Source organism: Arabidopsis lyrata, assembly GCF_000004255.2.
Source record: "Arabidopsis lyrata subsp. lyrata unplaced genomic scaffold ARALYscaffold_4, whole genome shotgun sequence".
Classification (NCBI taxonomy): Eukaryota; Viridiplantae; Streptophyta; class Magnoliopsida; order Brassicales; family Brassicaceae; genus Arabidopsis; species Arabidopsis lyrata.
The window spans coordinates 21,205,187-21,217,738 of record NW_003302552.1 but is presented as its reverse complement, the minus strand read 5'-3'; the positions used below and the strand labels follow the sequence as shown (position 1 = coordinate 21,217,738).

At 30.6% G+C, this 12,552-nt stretch overlaps 2 protein-coding genes across 2 annotated transcripts; one reads left to right on the top strand and one right to left on the bottom strand.

Moving 5' to 3' along the window:
* The first annotated feature begins 4,694 nt into the window (after window positions 1-4,694).
* Window positions 4,695-5,766, top strand: LOC9316111. The gene has a single exon (XM_002881854.2). It carries the CDS (start codon window positions 4,950-4,952, stop codon window positions 5,292-5,294), a length of 345 nt encoding a protein of 114 aa, XP_002881900.1. The 5' UTR covers window positions 4,695-4,949; the 3' UTR covers window positions 5,295-5,766.
* A 2,084-nt stretch (window positions 5,767-7,850) lies between these two features.
* Window positions 7,851-9,755, bottom strand: LOC9316109. Its single transcript, XM_002879996.2, has 2 exons — window positions 9,492-9,755; window positions 7,851-7,891 (listed from the first exon to the last, which is right to left on the bottom strand). Exon 1 carries the CDS (start codon window positions 9,679-9,681, stop codon window positions 9,511-9,513), a length of 171 nt encoding a protein of 56 aa, XP_002880042.1. The 5' UTR covers window positions 9,682-9,755; the 3' UTR covers window positions 7,851-7,891; window positions 9,492-9,510.
* Between the last annotated feature and the right edge of the window lie 2,797 nt (window positions 9,756-12,552).

The window sequence follows — 12,552 nt, the reverse complement described above, 5'->3', positions numbered from 1 at the left end:
GCAAAATCTTGCCAGAAAATCCTACTGGCCTATGACTGCGAATGCGACGTCTCTCCGAGTCTCCTCCCCGGGGTTGAGGACTGCGAATGGGGCCTAGAGTTTGTCTATTTGCACTGCGACGCCACACGACCGTCGATGAGTTACGAGGGTTTGGTCTGTTTCCCTGAAACAGAGTGGGTCAACGTTTTGAACCCTTCCACGGGTCAACTCCGGCGATTCCATTGCCCCTCCCTCTTGAATCCCCAACCAAACTCCACCACGTTTAGGGAAGGTACAATCTATTTTTATTTGTGTGAGTCAACCTTTATTTGTAGGATGATGTACGATTTAAAAATAATAATATTCCAAATATATTTTCAGAATCATGGACGACTTATTTCCCGGGATATTGTGCGATGGGATTCGGTAGAGACAATGCTAAGGGTAGCTATAAAGTAGTAAGGATCTTCCGTGATCCTAACTATTGCGATATCCTTGACGTCAACAATGGTGAATGGCGGAAACTTTGGAAACCAAATCGTTACAAGGTTGATGTCGCAAGAAAATCGGCGTGTGTCAACGGATCAGTGTACTGGTTACGAATTAGGCATGATCATGTCTACACGATACTCGCCTTGGATCTTCACACGGAAGAGTTCCATGATGTCCCACGTCCGCCTCTTCCCAAGGGCATCATGTTGGAAGCACAGATTGCCAACATTAGGGATCGTCTTGCCATAGCCATGCCCGTTTCCCATCCTCTTCAGAGATATGGAGTATGGATGATGCACCACAAGATACATGGAGCAAGACTCATTCCATTAGTTTAGCTTCTCTTGGTATGGTGGACTTGGAGTCTAGGTCCTTCACGCCCATGACTCTCTCAAAGCAAGGGGATGTTCTCTTTTATGACGATGAAGACTTGCTGTTCCAGTATATTTCAGAGAAGACAAACTCCAAAGGCTCCCTGAAGACATTTGTGTTATATCTCCTTACGTTGAGAACTTGGTCCCACTTCCGGCTCAACAAGTAGAGTTAAGGACTGGAATTACTTGCCTCCACCCTCTTGAAATAGAACCACTGGTATGTTTATATACTTACGGCTCATCAAGTTGAGTTATTGAGAATGAACTTGTCTTCCTCTTACCATGTTTTATGATTTGTAGGATGGGATTCAACCAAGAAGCGTCGACGAGTTTCTCCGGAAGGGAATGAGAGGTCAGAGAATCTTCCAAATGTTTCAATTCGTAATGATCCACCAGATTTTTGATGACATATGCATGTATGGTTTTTTGATCAAGCGGTTTGTTATTTGATTAACAGATCTAGGAACTTGGCTATGGAAGAACAAAATCCTCATGCTTGTCTGTTTCCTGCTTGGCATGCTGCTTCTGCACCTCTGGCGGCAACCTGTTGAACCCATTGACGGGTTACCTCTGTTGATTCTATACCTCATCATCCGGTATTTGATAGGTGATGATGTAGCATCATCCATCTACTTCTTTTTCTGGTTTTTACTTAATGCTTTCGTAATACTCTTGTTGGGCTTTTCTTTATTGTTTTTAGTTTTAAAACTAAGACGGTTTCGCAACCGGTAGATTATATCTACATATACATTTTTACAGGGGATTTTTGCAAAAAGTCTTTTGGATCCGGGTTTGACCCGGTTTTAGTCTATTCGGATTTTGGATAAGCAATTTTAGGGATGTTGTCTTAATTTCAAACTAATAAATGAAGCCTTTATTAATTTCAAACTGAAAAAATTTATGGCAATATTATAACGAAATTAATTCCTTTATTAATTCATATTTGTTAATTTCCTTAACTTCTCCCCACACCTAATTATTAATTTTCTTTAAGAGAATATGCGTATAATAAAACAAATAAGTTACCTATTTTAATGGTAAATAATCTTATTTGTTATATATATATATGATATCTTTAAACTAACCATATTTGTTATTTACCTTAACTACTTCTAACCATAATTATCTAACTACTTATTTTTATATAGAAAGAATATGTGATTAAAATAAATATTTTGTAAATATTAATTTGGGGACAAATTCTTACGAAAATAATTTGTTTTGTTATAAAATTTAATGTTTGTTATTTTTCTAAATTATTTTTGAAACTAAATTACATAAATACTAATAATAATTTGTCTACACCATAAAATGAAAATAGTTATTTATTTTAAATTTTTATATAATATTACGTAATTTATTTTAGTTATATTTTCTGATATAGGTGAACAAATTATTTTCGTATTTATGAAAATTATAAAATATAAATTAGTTTAAAATTTGAAATAACTATAATCCTAAATTTTAATCTTTATGGGTAGGTTTTTTTTTGTGACCAAAAATATTCAATTGGATCTTTCTTTAAATTTTGGCAATATCCAAAACGAAATTAATTTATAAACTCTAAAAATATCTATATTTTTAACTATTTCTATATCTAAACTCTTTATTTATGACATATATTCTTCACGATTTTTACAGAAAAAGATATAAAATATGATGAGTTAATGCTAATTAACAAATTTGAGCTAATTTTTTACAATCTCTCGACCTAATTTAAACAGAATTATATAATTCTCATTTCACTTTTATTTGATGTTATATTTATATTATTTTGAATTATTATAAAATAAATGTAGTTAATAAATTGGATATTTTTGATAGAAATAATGATAATCGGATATATGAGTATTTTTTACAGCAAAAATAAGAAACCTTACCGGACTTGTATGGTAACTTCTATGTAAATTATTCAATTTAAAATCGAATATTAAATCAACAAATACAATTCCGAAGTATATGGTAACTTCTTCGTTATTTAGGGAAAAAATTTCGCTAAGATATATAGAATCTTCTAATTATCAGATTAACCATCAAATATTCTCTACGATCTTGAACTATGGAAAGTCATAAAGTTGGTTTACTGCAAAATTATAAAAATCGCGAAAGCGCAAATCAAATATGTTAACGATAGAAACTAAAATTAATTTTGTTTAGATATTCTGATGCGATTAACTATAGCATATCTACGCTAATTACTTATAGAATATTTTGCAGAATATGCTTTTCTTAAAACCCTAATAAAGCAACCTAATTCTAAACATTATAAATATAGGCTCTGCTATTCGGCAAATCATTTTTCATTCATCCACACAAACTTCTCTCAGCATCTATGCTTCAGTTTTTGAGCAATCTAATTTTTATTTTTCATTGTGTATTCTCTATTTTCTATTAATGATGTTATGTTTCTACGATTTAATTCTTTTTTTTGTTTTGATATCTCAGCATCTATGCTTCAGTTTTTGAGCAATCTAATTTTTATTTTCATTGTGTATTCTCTATTTCTATTAATGATGTAATGTTTCTACGATTTTAATTCTTTTTTTTTGTTTTGATATCTGTTTAATACAAACGCGTGCGGCGTGTCTAAGTATATGTTTTCCTAAAAACATAGTATTTTCCTTACCCCTAAAACATTCATTACCAAGATTTCAAAATTCCATTTTACCGCTAAATCATAATTAATATGACAGATTTTTATTGTAAACAATTTATCATTTTTTCATACACTACACAATTTTCTCTACTAAAAATATACAATATTAAAATCAATGTCACAACATGTAAAATTAATATTTCCAGCGGTATACCGCGGGCTCTCAACCTGAAAAAGAAAAATTAATTTTATTATTTAGTAAAATTATAGGCCCGCGGTGTACCGCGGGTTAATTTCTAGTATATATATATATATATAGGATTAAAAAAGGTTGTATAAAATGTGATTTTAGATTTTCTTCTTTTCTTTTCCTATTTTTTTTTTCCTCATAAAACCAATACTCCGCATGATGTCTAAAATGGTTGACGATACTTCAACCGAGAAACCCGTGTTTTTTTTTATATATTTTTATTTCACTTTCGAATCTACTACTTTCTCGTCTGTCCATTAATGTTATTTGAAAGACTGAAAGTTTACAAACAAACGAAGTACATTTAGTATTAAATAGGATTTGTTGAGTCATATTTATCGGATATATAGTATAGTCAGTGTTCTAAAAAGCGGTCTAGGCGGTCGCCTAGGCCCCGACTAGGCGCTAGACTCTCATGCGACGCCTAGATAACCGCATTGACCGCCTAAAATTACATAGATCTTGTTTAATGTATTTTTTCAATTTTAATTAGAGTTTTATTTATATATATAGTTATAAATATTCATATATTGTTTAATATAAATATAAATAAATATTTTATCTAATTTTTAGTTTTATATAGATATTTTATATAACTTTTATATATAATATCATATTGATAATGTTTTATGTTATAAACGTCTAAACCGCCTAAAAAATCGTCTAGGCCCCGATTAGGCGTTCTAGGCGCTAGGCACTGGGTCACCGCCCGCTTAGCGCCTAGCAAACGAAGTACATTTAGTATTAAATAGGATTTGTTGAGTCATATTTATCGGATATATGGTATAGTGAGATATTTCTTTGAATCTGATACTCCATATAAGATACGGTCTCTCTCCTCCTTTCAAGAGGATTTGAAAGGAGGAGAGAGACCGTTGAACAGTTGGGATTTGTATAAAAGTTGAACAATGTACGTTGGAAAGTTACTTTTTGAAAACAATATGTATAGTTTAGTCATTTTTTTTTAATTATAGATCTATTAATCAAATTTTAAAGATTTCTTTAACCAATTGAAAAAGTACATGGCGGCTTACAATAGGCCACATAATGATCACATGCGTATGACCAAATAACATGAGATTCCATTATTCCATATTTGGTGCAACACAGTCACCAACCACTATCAAACGCAATTTCATAATTGTTCAACCAAAATCTCACCCAACTCTCTCTCTCGTACATATATATACACATACTAACATATAAGAGAGGCTATACACGCTAAATCACTCTTCTTACATTACATTGCTTTATATTTATGATGCCGGAACAAACGTACATGTACGCCTATGTATCGCTGCCACACCATGACCAGCGAGAACGCTACTCTCAGAAATGTTATCGGGACGGAAGACGGGTGGTGTTGGCAAGCTACGACTTGATGGGATCAGAGAGATTCAGTTTCAAAGAGAAGCTTAGGAAGTCGATGAAAGGAATAAACGAGTCGGCCGAGCGATGGGTTTCTGAAGTGCGTCAAGGTACGACCAAGAGACGTTTTGCGATTAGAGTTTTAAGGACAAAACTTGGCTTCTATTCTTGCTTCATTCGTAGTGTTGGTTGTTTTACTCCTTGTGTGGGGCACAGAGATAATTTCATGAAGTAATTAATCTAACCCTAAAGTATTTACCAATGTTGCTCTTCATACATGTACATGTAAATATTTGATTTCACACACACGCACACACACGTGTGTGTTTTCATTGGAGAGTTTCGTGTGAATATTTCAATGTCCCACATTGAGATTCAAGTTGGAGACTTTGTTGAGTGAATTAAGGTTTGGATAGGCTTACAGTTTATGGTGTATGGCATATATGTAATCAGAAATCAAAACTATATTTTGGTATTCCGATGATTTATGATCACTATGAATTGATGCTCACAAAATTCACATAACCATCCAATATTTTGTAATTTATTAGTTTGAATTTTGGCTGAGAATACTTGATTATCCAAGAAAATGTATGTCTTATTTAAATATAAAATTAAATTTTCACCCCAAAAAATAAAACTAAAAAATACAAGTATGTGAACAGTTTGTCTATCCACAATTATAGACTAAAAAAGAAAGAAAAAAACAATATGTGGACCTTTCACTCCTAGGAAAATAACACAATTGGTATATATATATCCCCAATCAATATTATTTTCAATGGTCCATTTATTTGTTGCAACGATATTTTGTAATTTATTAGTTTGAATTTTGGCTGAGAATACTTGATTATCCAAGAAAATGTATGTCTTATTTAAATATAAAATTAAATTTTCACCTCAAAAAATAATACTAAAAAATACAAGTATGTGAACAGTTTGTCTATCCACAATTATAGACTAAAAAAGAAAGAAAAAACAATATGTGGACCTTTCACTCCTAGGAAAATAACACAATTGGTATATATATATTCCCAGTCAATATTATTTTCAATGGTCCATTTATTTGAATATTTAGATATATAGTTAATTTCTCCTTAAAGAAAAAGAAAAAAGAAAATATGAATAAATCAAGAGATGATATATAATTAAGGTTTACGAGTAGGCTGAGGCGCAGGAGCAGGACCACAACAAGTAGTAATGATTTTGTTGCAGCAATGTTTACCCACCACTGCACCAACGATGTCATATAAGTTTCGTCCCTCATTAGTTTGGCCTTCCAATAAGTTCCGTCCAAAATTAGTCCTGCCATCAACTTCAGTCACGGTCATTGCTACTATCATTAGCAATACGGCGATTGAGACAATCACAGTTTTCCTTTCAATAGCCATTATTTTTATTTGTTTAGAAAGTTTTTTAAGTGTTTTTGTTTTTTTTTTTGTTTTTATGAATTTCTTTATTTTTTTTACTGATGATTATGGGTATAACTATCACTCTATCAGTGTATTTATATGGTAAACCAAGCTGACTAATTTAGTTAGCTCGTTGAATGTTTCTTGTGGATGGTATTTGAGTGAATCTTATTCTTAATTTTATACGTTTAGTACATGAATATCTGAAGACCTGGTATTTTCGTCTATGCAAAATGCGGGTATATAAAAGTTGATTTTACAAATATTGATACAAATATGAAATTGATGAAACTATATATTTGTTTGTGACCAAATTTTAATTTAGTTTGTATAGTTTTATAAATGAATTTTGATTTTTTTTTAGGATGTTGAAATTAAGAATGGAACAGAGGTCCCTTATGTAAGAAAAATGAAGTATATGCTTAACATCACTAGTCTAAATATGATTTCAAAAGAGGGCCACACTTTATAAAATCTCAAATAGTTTTTTTATGGTTACATATGTTGCTTTTTGAGTTCAGTGGTTGGAAACTTAGAATCATAATTAGCAGCCTCCTATTCATGGTAATCAAATTATTTGCTTCGCATTCTAATTATGTCTTTGATTAGTCGATGATGATTGTTTTGGTGATATACAAAGCGTAGTCGGAATATCAATAAATATTAAAAACGTTGATAAGAAACATAATCATCAGGATTTGGATAGTGTATCTTTCTAACGAATAACTATTTGTAGTGGATTCCATACCAAATCTAGTCCTGAAAAGACGAGACCAAGGCGACGGAACAAGGCTTCTATTCTTGCCAAGGTACGACCAAAAGACACTTCGCGATTGGAGTTCTAAGGACAAAAATTTCCTTCTATTCTTGCTTGCTCCGTAGTGTCGGATGTTTGGCTTCTTATTTGGGCCATAGAATCATAAAAGGAGTTTAAATTTTATAACTAATTTTTGGTATTTCCATTGATATATTAATCACTATCGATTAATGCTCATAAAATTTACATAACCATTGAATTTTTTCGTAACTAAATTCAATTTTCGCCAAAATATTCGATTGTTCAAGAAAACGTATTTTTATTTCCTCGTAATTAGGTGAAATCTAAATTCCAAAAAATATATAATGAATAACTATTATCGTTTATATAAAGGAAAATTTTAAGACAAACAAATGAATGTGGGGACGGTTTATCTTTCTCTCGACTATATAGTTTATTACATCAACAATCCTCTTAAAGAATAACATGTTTGGTTCATATAATATACGTATATTGCTAATCAAATATTATGTTCAATGGTCCACTTATCTGAATATATATATTTTTTTGGTAGGCGACTTATCTGAATATATTTATACAGTTAATCAATTCTCCTAAGAAAAAAGAAAAAGATGAGAAGGAATTTATTACGAGGTAATATATCAATACAATAAAACTACTAACAGTCTCTCCAGCAATGACACATCAGCTTTTTAAGTTCTTGTGGGACTGACACATCATTAAAAATGATACTCAATCAAAACATAACAATTAATACAACTTATCTCCCCAGCATGCCACATCAGCTATCTATTAAAAAAAAATACATCATTTTAAAAAGACAATCAATCAAATTAAAACATATAATACATACTTTTTTTTATAATAATGATACATGGATTTCTAATTTGTTCAAAGAAAAACAAAATCAAATTATAAATAAAATGAATACACATTAGCTTATGTAATGTTGACACATAAAAAATTACTATTATTATTTGATGGAACTGATCAAATATCTAAATATAAACTTTATATCTATAGTTATTTTTACATAACATAATTATATTTAAGACGTTTATAAGAAAAAAATTACTATATAACTCAACAATCAACATGTACCAATTTAGTTTACACATATTTTTTTTGATATTCAAGTCCACCAAAATTTTGATTTTGTACTACTAGAATTTGGTTTAATAACTATATTCTTAATTAAGCCACTAATCACTTTTATTACTTTATGTCTTACTAGAAGCTGATATTTCATTTTAAAAGTAAAATCAATCAAATTAAAATAAAAATACACATCAGCTTTTATTAACATAGACAAAATTTATTAAATAAAATTTATAAAATATCTTTATTGGACGAATAATTCATATTCCTAATTGTAAGGATTGTTAAATCACTAAATAATACAAATATATAAATTTAAATAAGTTTGTCTATTCCGTTTTTTTGTTTGATTTGGTTCAATATTATTTTTAGATATTTCATTTTTGTAAATTATAGTCTAACTTTATAAACAAAATAATGATATTAACTGAGTATATCAAATAAAAAAAAGAATAAAAAAATAATGGTGACAAATATTTGTATTTTTATCTACGTTTATACGGCGTAATTGCGTTATAAAATAATAGTAAAGTAGTGTTTCTTTGATTTTCTGCTAACATCGAGATTGTGGGTTTCTCCTTTAGTTACGAAAATGAGTAAAATATTTACAAAATCCAGTAACATAATTGGAATAATAATTTTATATTAAAATTATGTTATAAAATAAATTATAAGTTATCATTTTAATAAATTATTGTGCTTTAAAGGTTAAAAGAATAGTTTTAAAAATTGAAAGTCTATGTTAAATATTTTAATTGTTATTTAAATTATGGTTGTGCACCATGTGTATCTTTAATAAAAAAAAAAAAAGTAAGGTTCTTGAAATATATTAGTCGCTTTATATACATATAAAAAGAAATCAGATATTTGGAAAACGTTATACACATTGTAAAAATAAAACAAAACAAAAAAAATACAAAAATTGACTATATGGTACATTTATTTTACAAAAGTAATATATAACATGTATTTATTAATGTGTGCACATATAATAAAAATAATAAAATACTAAAATTTGAGTAAAGGTAAAATACCCAATCCTTGAATCATTTTAAATTTATACCAATCATACTTGTAATTATATTAAAACAAAGCTAATTTATAAAAAAATACCCTGCGGCAGAGCGCGGGTTCGTTCTCTAGTATATTTAAAAGTAATACAGTTAATGTTTAGGAAAACAACAAGTGTGAATGAACACGTTGCAACAACCTCCACCAAAATCAGCTAAGCTCCGTCGGACATGAATTCGACCATCAACTTCGGTAGCGGTTGTTGCTACTATCATTAAAAATATGGCCATTGACACAATCGCAATTTTCTTTCCAAACGTCATTTTTTTCTTAGTAATGTTTTGTTATTTTTTTTGTTATTTATTTTTTTTCCTTTGAATTTTCTGGCTGTTGATTATGGATTTAACTATTAGTGTATTTATATCTTGAGCCAAGCTTCCAAATATGGTAAATTACTAATTCAGACAACTTGTTGAATGTTTCTTGTGGATGGTATTTGAGTATCGATTTAATTTTTAATTCCATATCTTCAGAAATAGAAAAATTGATGGCTCAAAAATTACACTCAAATACGCTTGTTGGAGGTACGTAGCTTCTATATTCATTAAACAAAGAAAAAGCATAAAAGCTACCTCCAACAATCAAAACATTGACATCATGAGTCTAATGAGTTAGCCATGACCATAAACTAAACCAATGGAGAATAAACTATGCATAAAGTATTTCTTTTTTGTTCCTCCATAGCGAAATGCCAAATTCTATAGTGTCAAATCAAATAACAAACTAACGTCAATTGTAAATGTTGTAAATCTCTTAGGATCAATTAATGAAGATTTGAGAGTTGTTCACCTTTTCTCTTATAGCTAAACTTATCAACTGTTAGATTGATTTTAGTATTGTACCCAAATAGTGCACATTTCAAATTTCCAGCGAATCTAACCTCTTGTGACGCCAAAGATAGGAAACAAGCCCTACAACAACAAGTTATAAGATATTTTGCAAGAAAAATAAAAACTGATCATGTAACAAATCAGTTTACATGTTTGCTTTACCTTTGAATTGGTTGAAAAGCTTCTAGAGTAGACAGTAGCGAATCTGTTAACATGTCTAGAGCGAGCATAACTTCTAAGTAAACCACGTCTACGGTTGTTTTTATCATCAGGTGAGACAAGATTAACAAATTGTGAGGGAGCAATCATCTTCTCACACGTCATTAGAGGACACTTTATATTCAACTCTCCAGCTTTAATTCCTCCATCGACATAGGCTGCAATATGTATAAGCAATAAGAACAAATGATGTTGCGCAGATAAATAAAAAACCCAAATATTTACCTTTATCACATGAGTCACATAAGAAGTGACTGCACCCACGGGTTTGACATGGTTTAGAAGTGCCATATACTTGACATTTAACCTAAACAAAAACAAATTTGTTAAAGTACAATATAAAACTGGAAAGAGATAAGTGAAAATAGAGACTATTAAGATCTTTTGATCAACTTAGAGACTACCTCTTCGAATTCAGGCTCGAAAGTAAGGACAACTCCAGATCTTTTGATCAACTTACTAGCAGGGATATCCCAATTATCCACTATAAATCTTTCATTCCTAAGTAAGAATAATGTATATTAGTGAAACATACCATATGATGCTGAGTGAAACTAAAGTTATATGGTTTAGACATGCCAACTGAATGCAATTAATAATATATGAATTCTGATAATAAACAATGATGATTAATTTGTGATAACAATTATGGTAATAATAAATATTTATTACCTATGTAAATAATTTATCACTGGTATTTATTTATTTTAGCCAATTTAATATAGCTGTTAATAAAAAAAAATATAGATGTTAATTTATTTTTAGTTCTCTCAAAATTTTCTGATTTTCTTATAACCAATTGCAAAACCTAACCAAATACATCGCTCGTAGTCAAAACTAGTATACGTGATTTGACTTGTGAGATTGGTTCAACAAGCCCTCGTTTTGTTTATACAATTACAATTATGGGCCCAAGTAACGAGTTCCTATTGGGCTCAATAAAGATAGTTCAAAAGCCCGTTATTATCTAATCAACTGAATAGCGACCATTCCGGTAACACAAAATGCTAGGGTTTTGCTGGATTCTCCTCCCCCACAGTCACTATATAATCTCAAATTTATCTCTCTCACCGCATCAATCATCTCTTTTCGTTTGAAACTTCTTCTTATAGATCTGTGCCTTTTCGAATGTTTTTGTTTTGCGAGAAAGGCTCCATTTTTAACGAGTCAACAGCAGGCGCCACTTTTAATGGTGACCTGACTGCCGCTTGGAGCCCAGATTAAATGCCAGAGGAAGACCCATGAAACTTATTTCTCAATAGTTTCATGATTCAATACTCTTGGCTACATATTATATAGATTCTTTGGTTTTGTTTTTCTTGTGGTGATAATGATGGGTTTTAGAGTACTTGTTGTTGGGTTTTTGGAGATGGCATTAAGTCAGACACGGGTGCTTGTTGGGTTTATAAGAAACAGCAGAGCTACCTTTTGCATGGTGCCTATATTTTTTAGCTTCTTATCACGATTGGAGGCAGTCTTGATCTGATGTCTTCTCATGTCTTCCTCCAAATTAAAAGCAGCTACAGTTTTTGTTCTTTCTATTCAAACATACGAATGTTTTATCTGAACTTGAGTTTTGCAAGAGGGATTCTTTGGTATGATACTAGGATGTTGGTAGAATTGTAACCTAAGTTACAAACTTGTTACAATTGATGTTTTTGGCATAATGAGAGTATTGCTTCTTTAGAGCAGCAGATATACGGGAGCTGGATTCTATCATTCAAAAGCTTTAGCATTGTTTGGTAACTAAGTCCCTTGTGCTGAGATGCTTGGTAAATAAGTCCATTGTGAGTTTGGGAGATGGTTATCTGTGATTTCTAATTGAAGAGAACTGTGTTTCGGTGGAACAAAATTTCTAACACAAGATGATTGAGGAGAGAATATCCAAATTTACGTTTTGTGTTCTAACTTATTTGAGTTGTGGTTACCTCATGGAATTTAGAAATTTACTCTTGATTGTCCAGATTTTCTTGATTATCTGGTCCATCAACTTTTTTTCTTGTCGAAGTTGAGATATAAGTTCCATCGATCATCATAATTGCATTAAATAAGAAAAACAAATCCGTAATGGACAAAACATTAAAA

Bases quoted from the DNA above. Each gene is read 5' to 3' on its own strand.
- LOC9316111 (XM_002881854.2), top strand. From the start codon at position 4,950: ATGATGCCGGAACAAACGTACATGTACGCCTATGTATCGCTGCCACAC.
- LOC9316109 (XM_002879996.2), bottom strand. From the start codon at position 9,681: ATGACGTTTGGAAAGAAAATTGCGATTGTGTCAATGGCCATATTTTTA.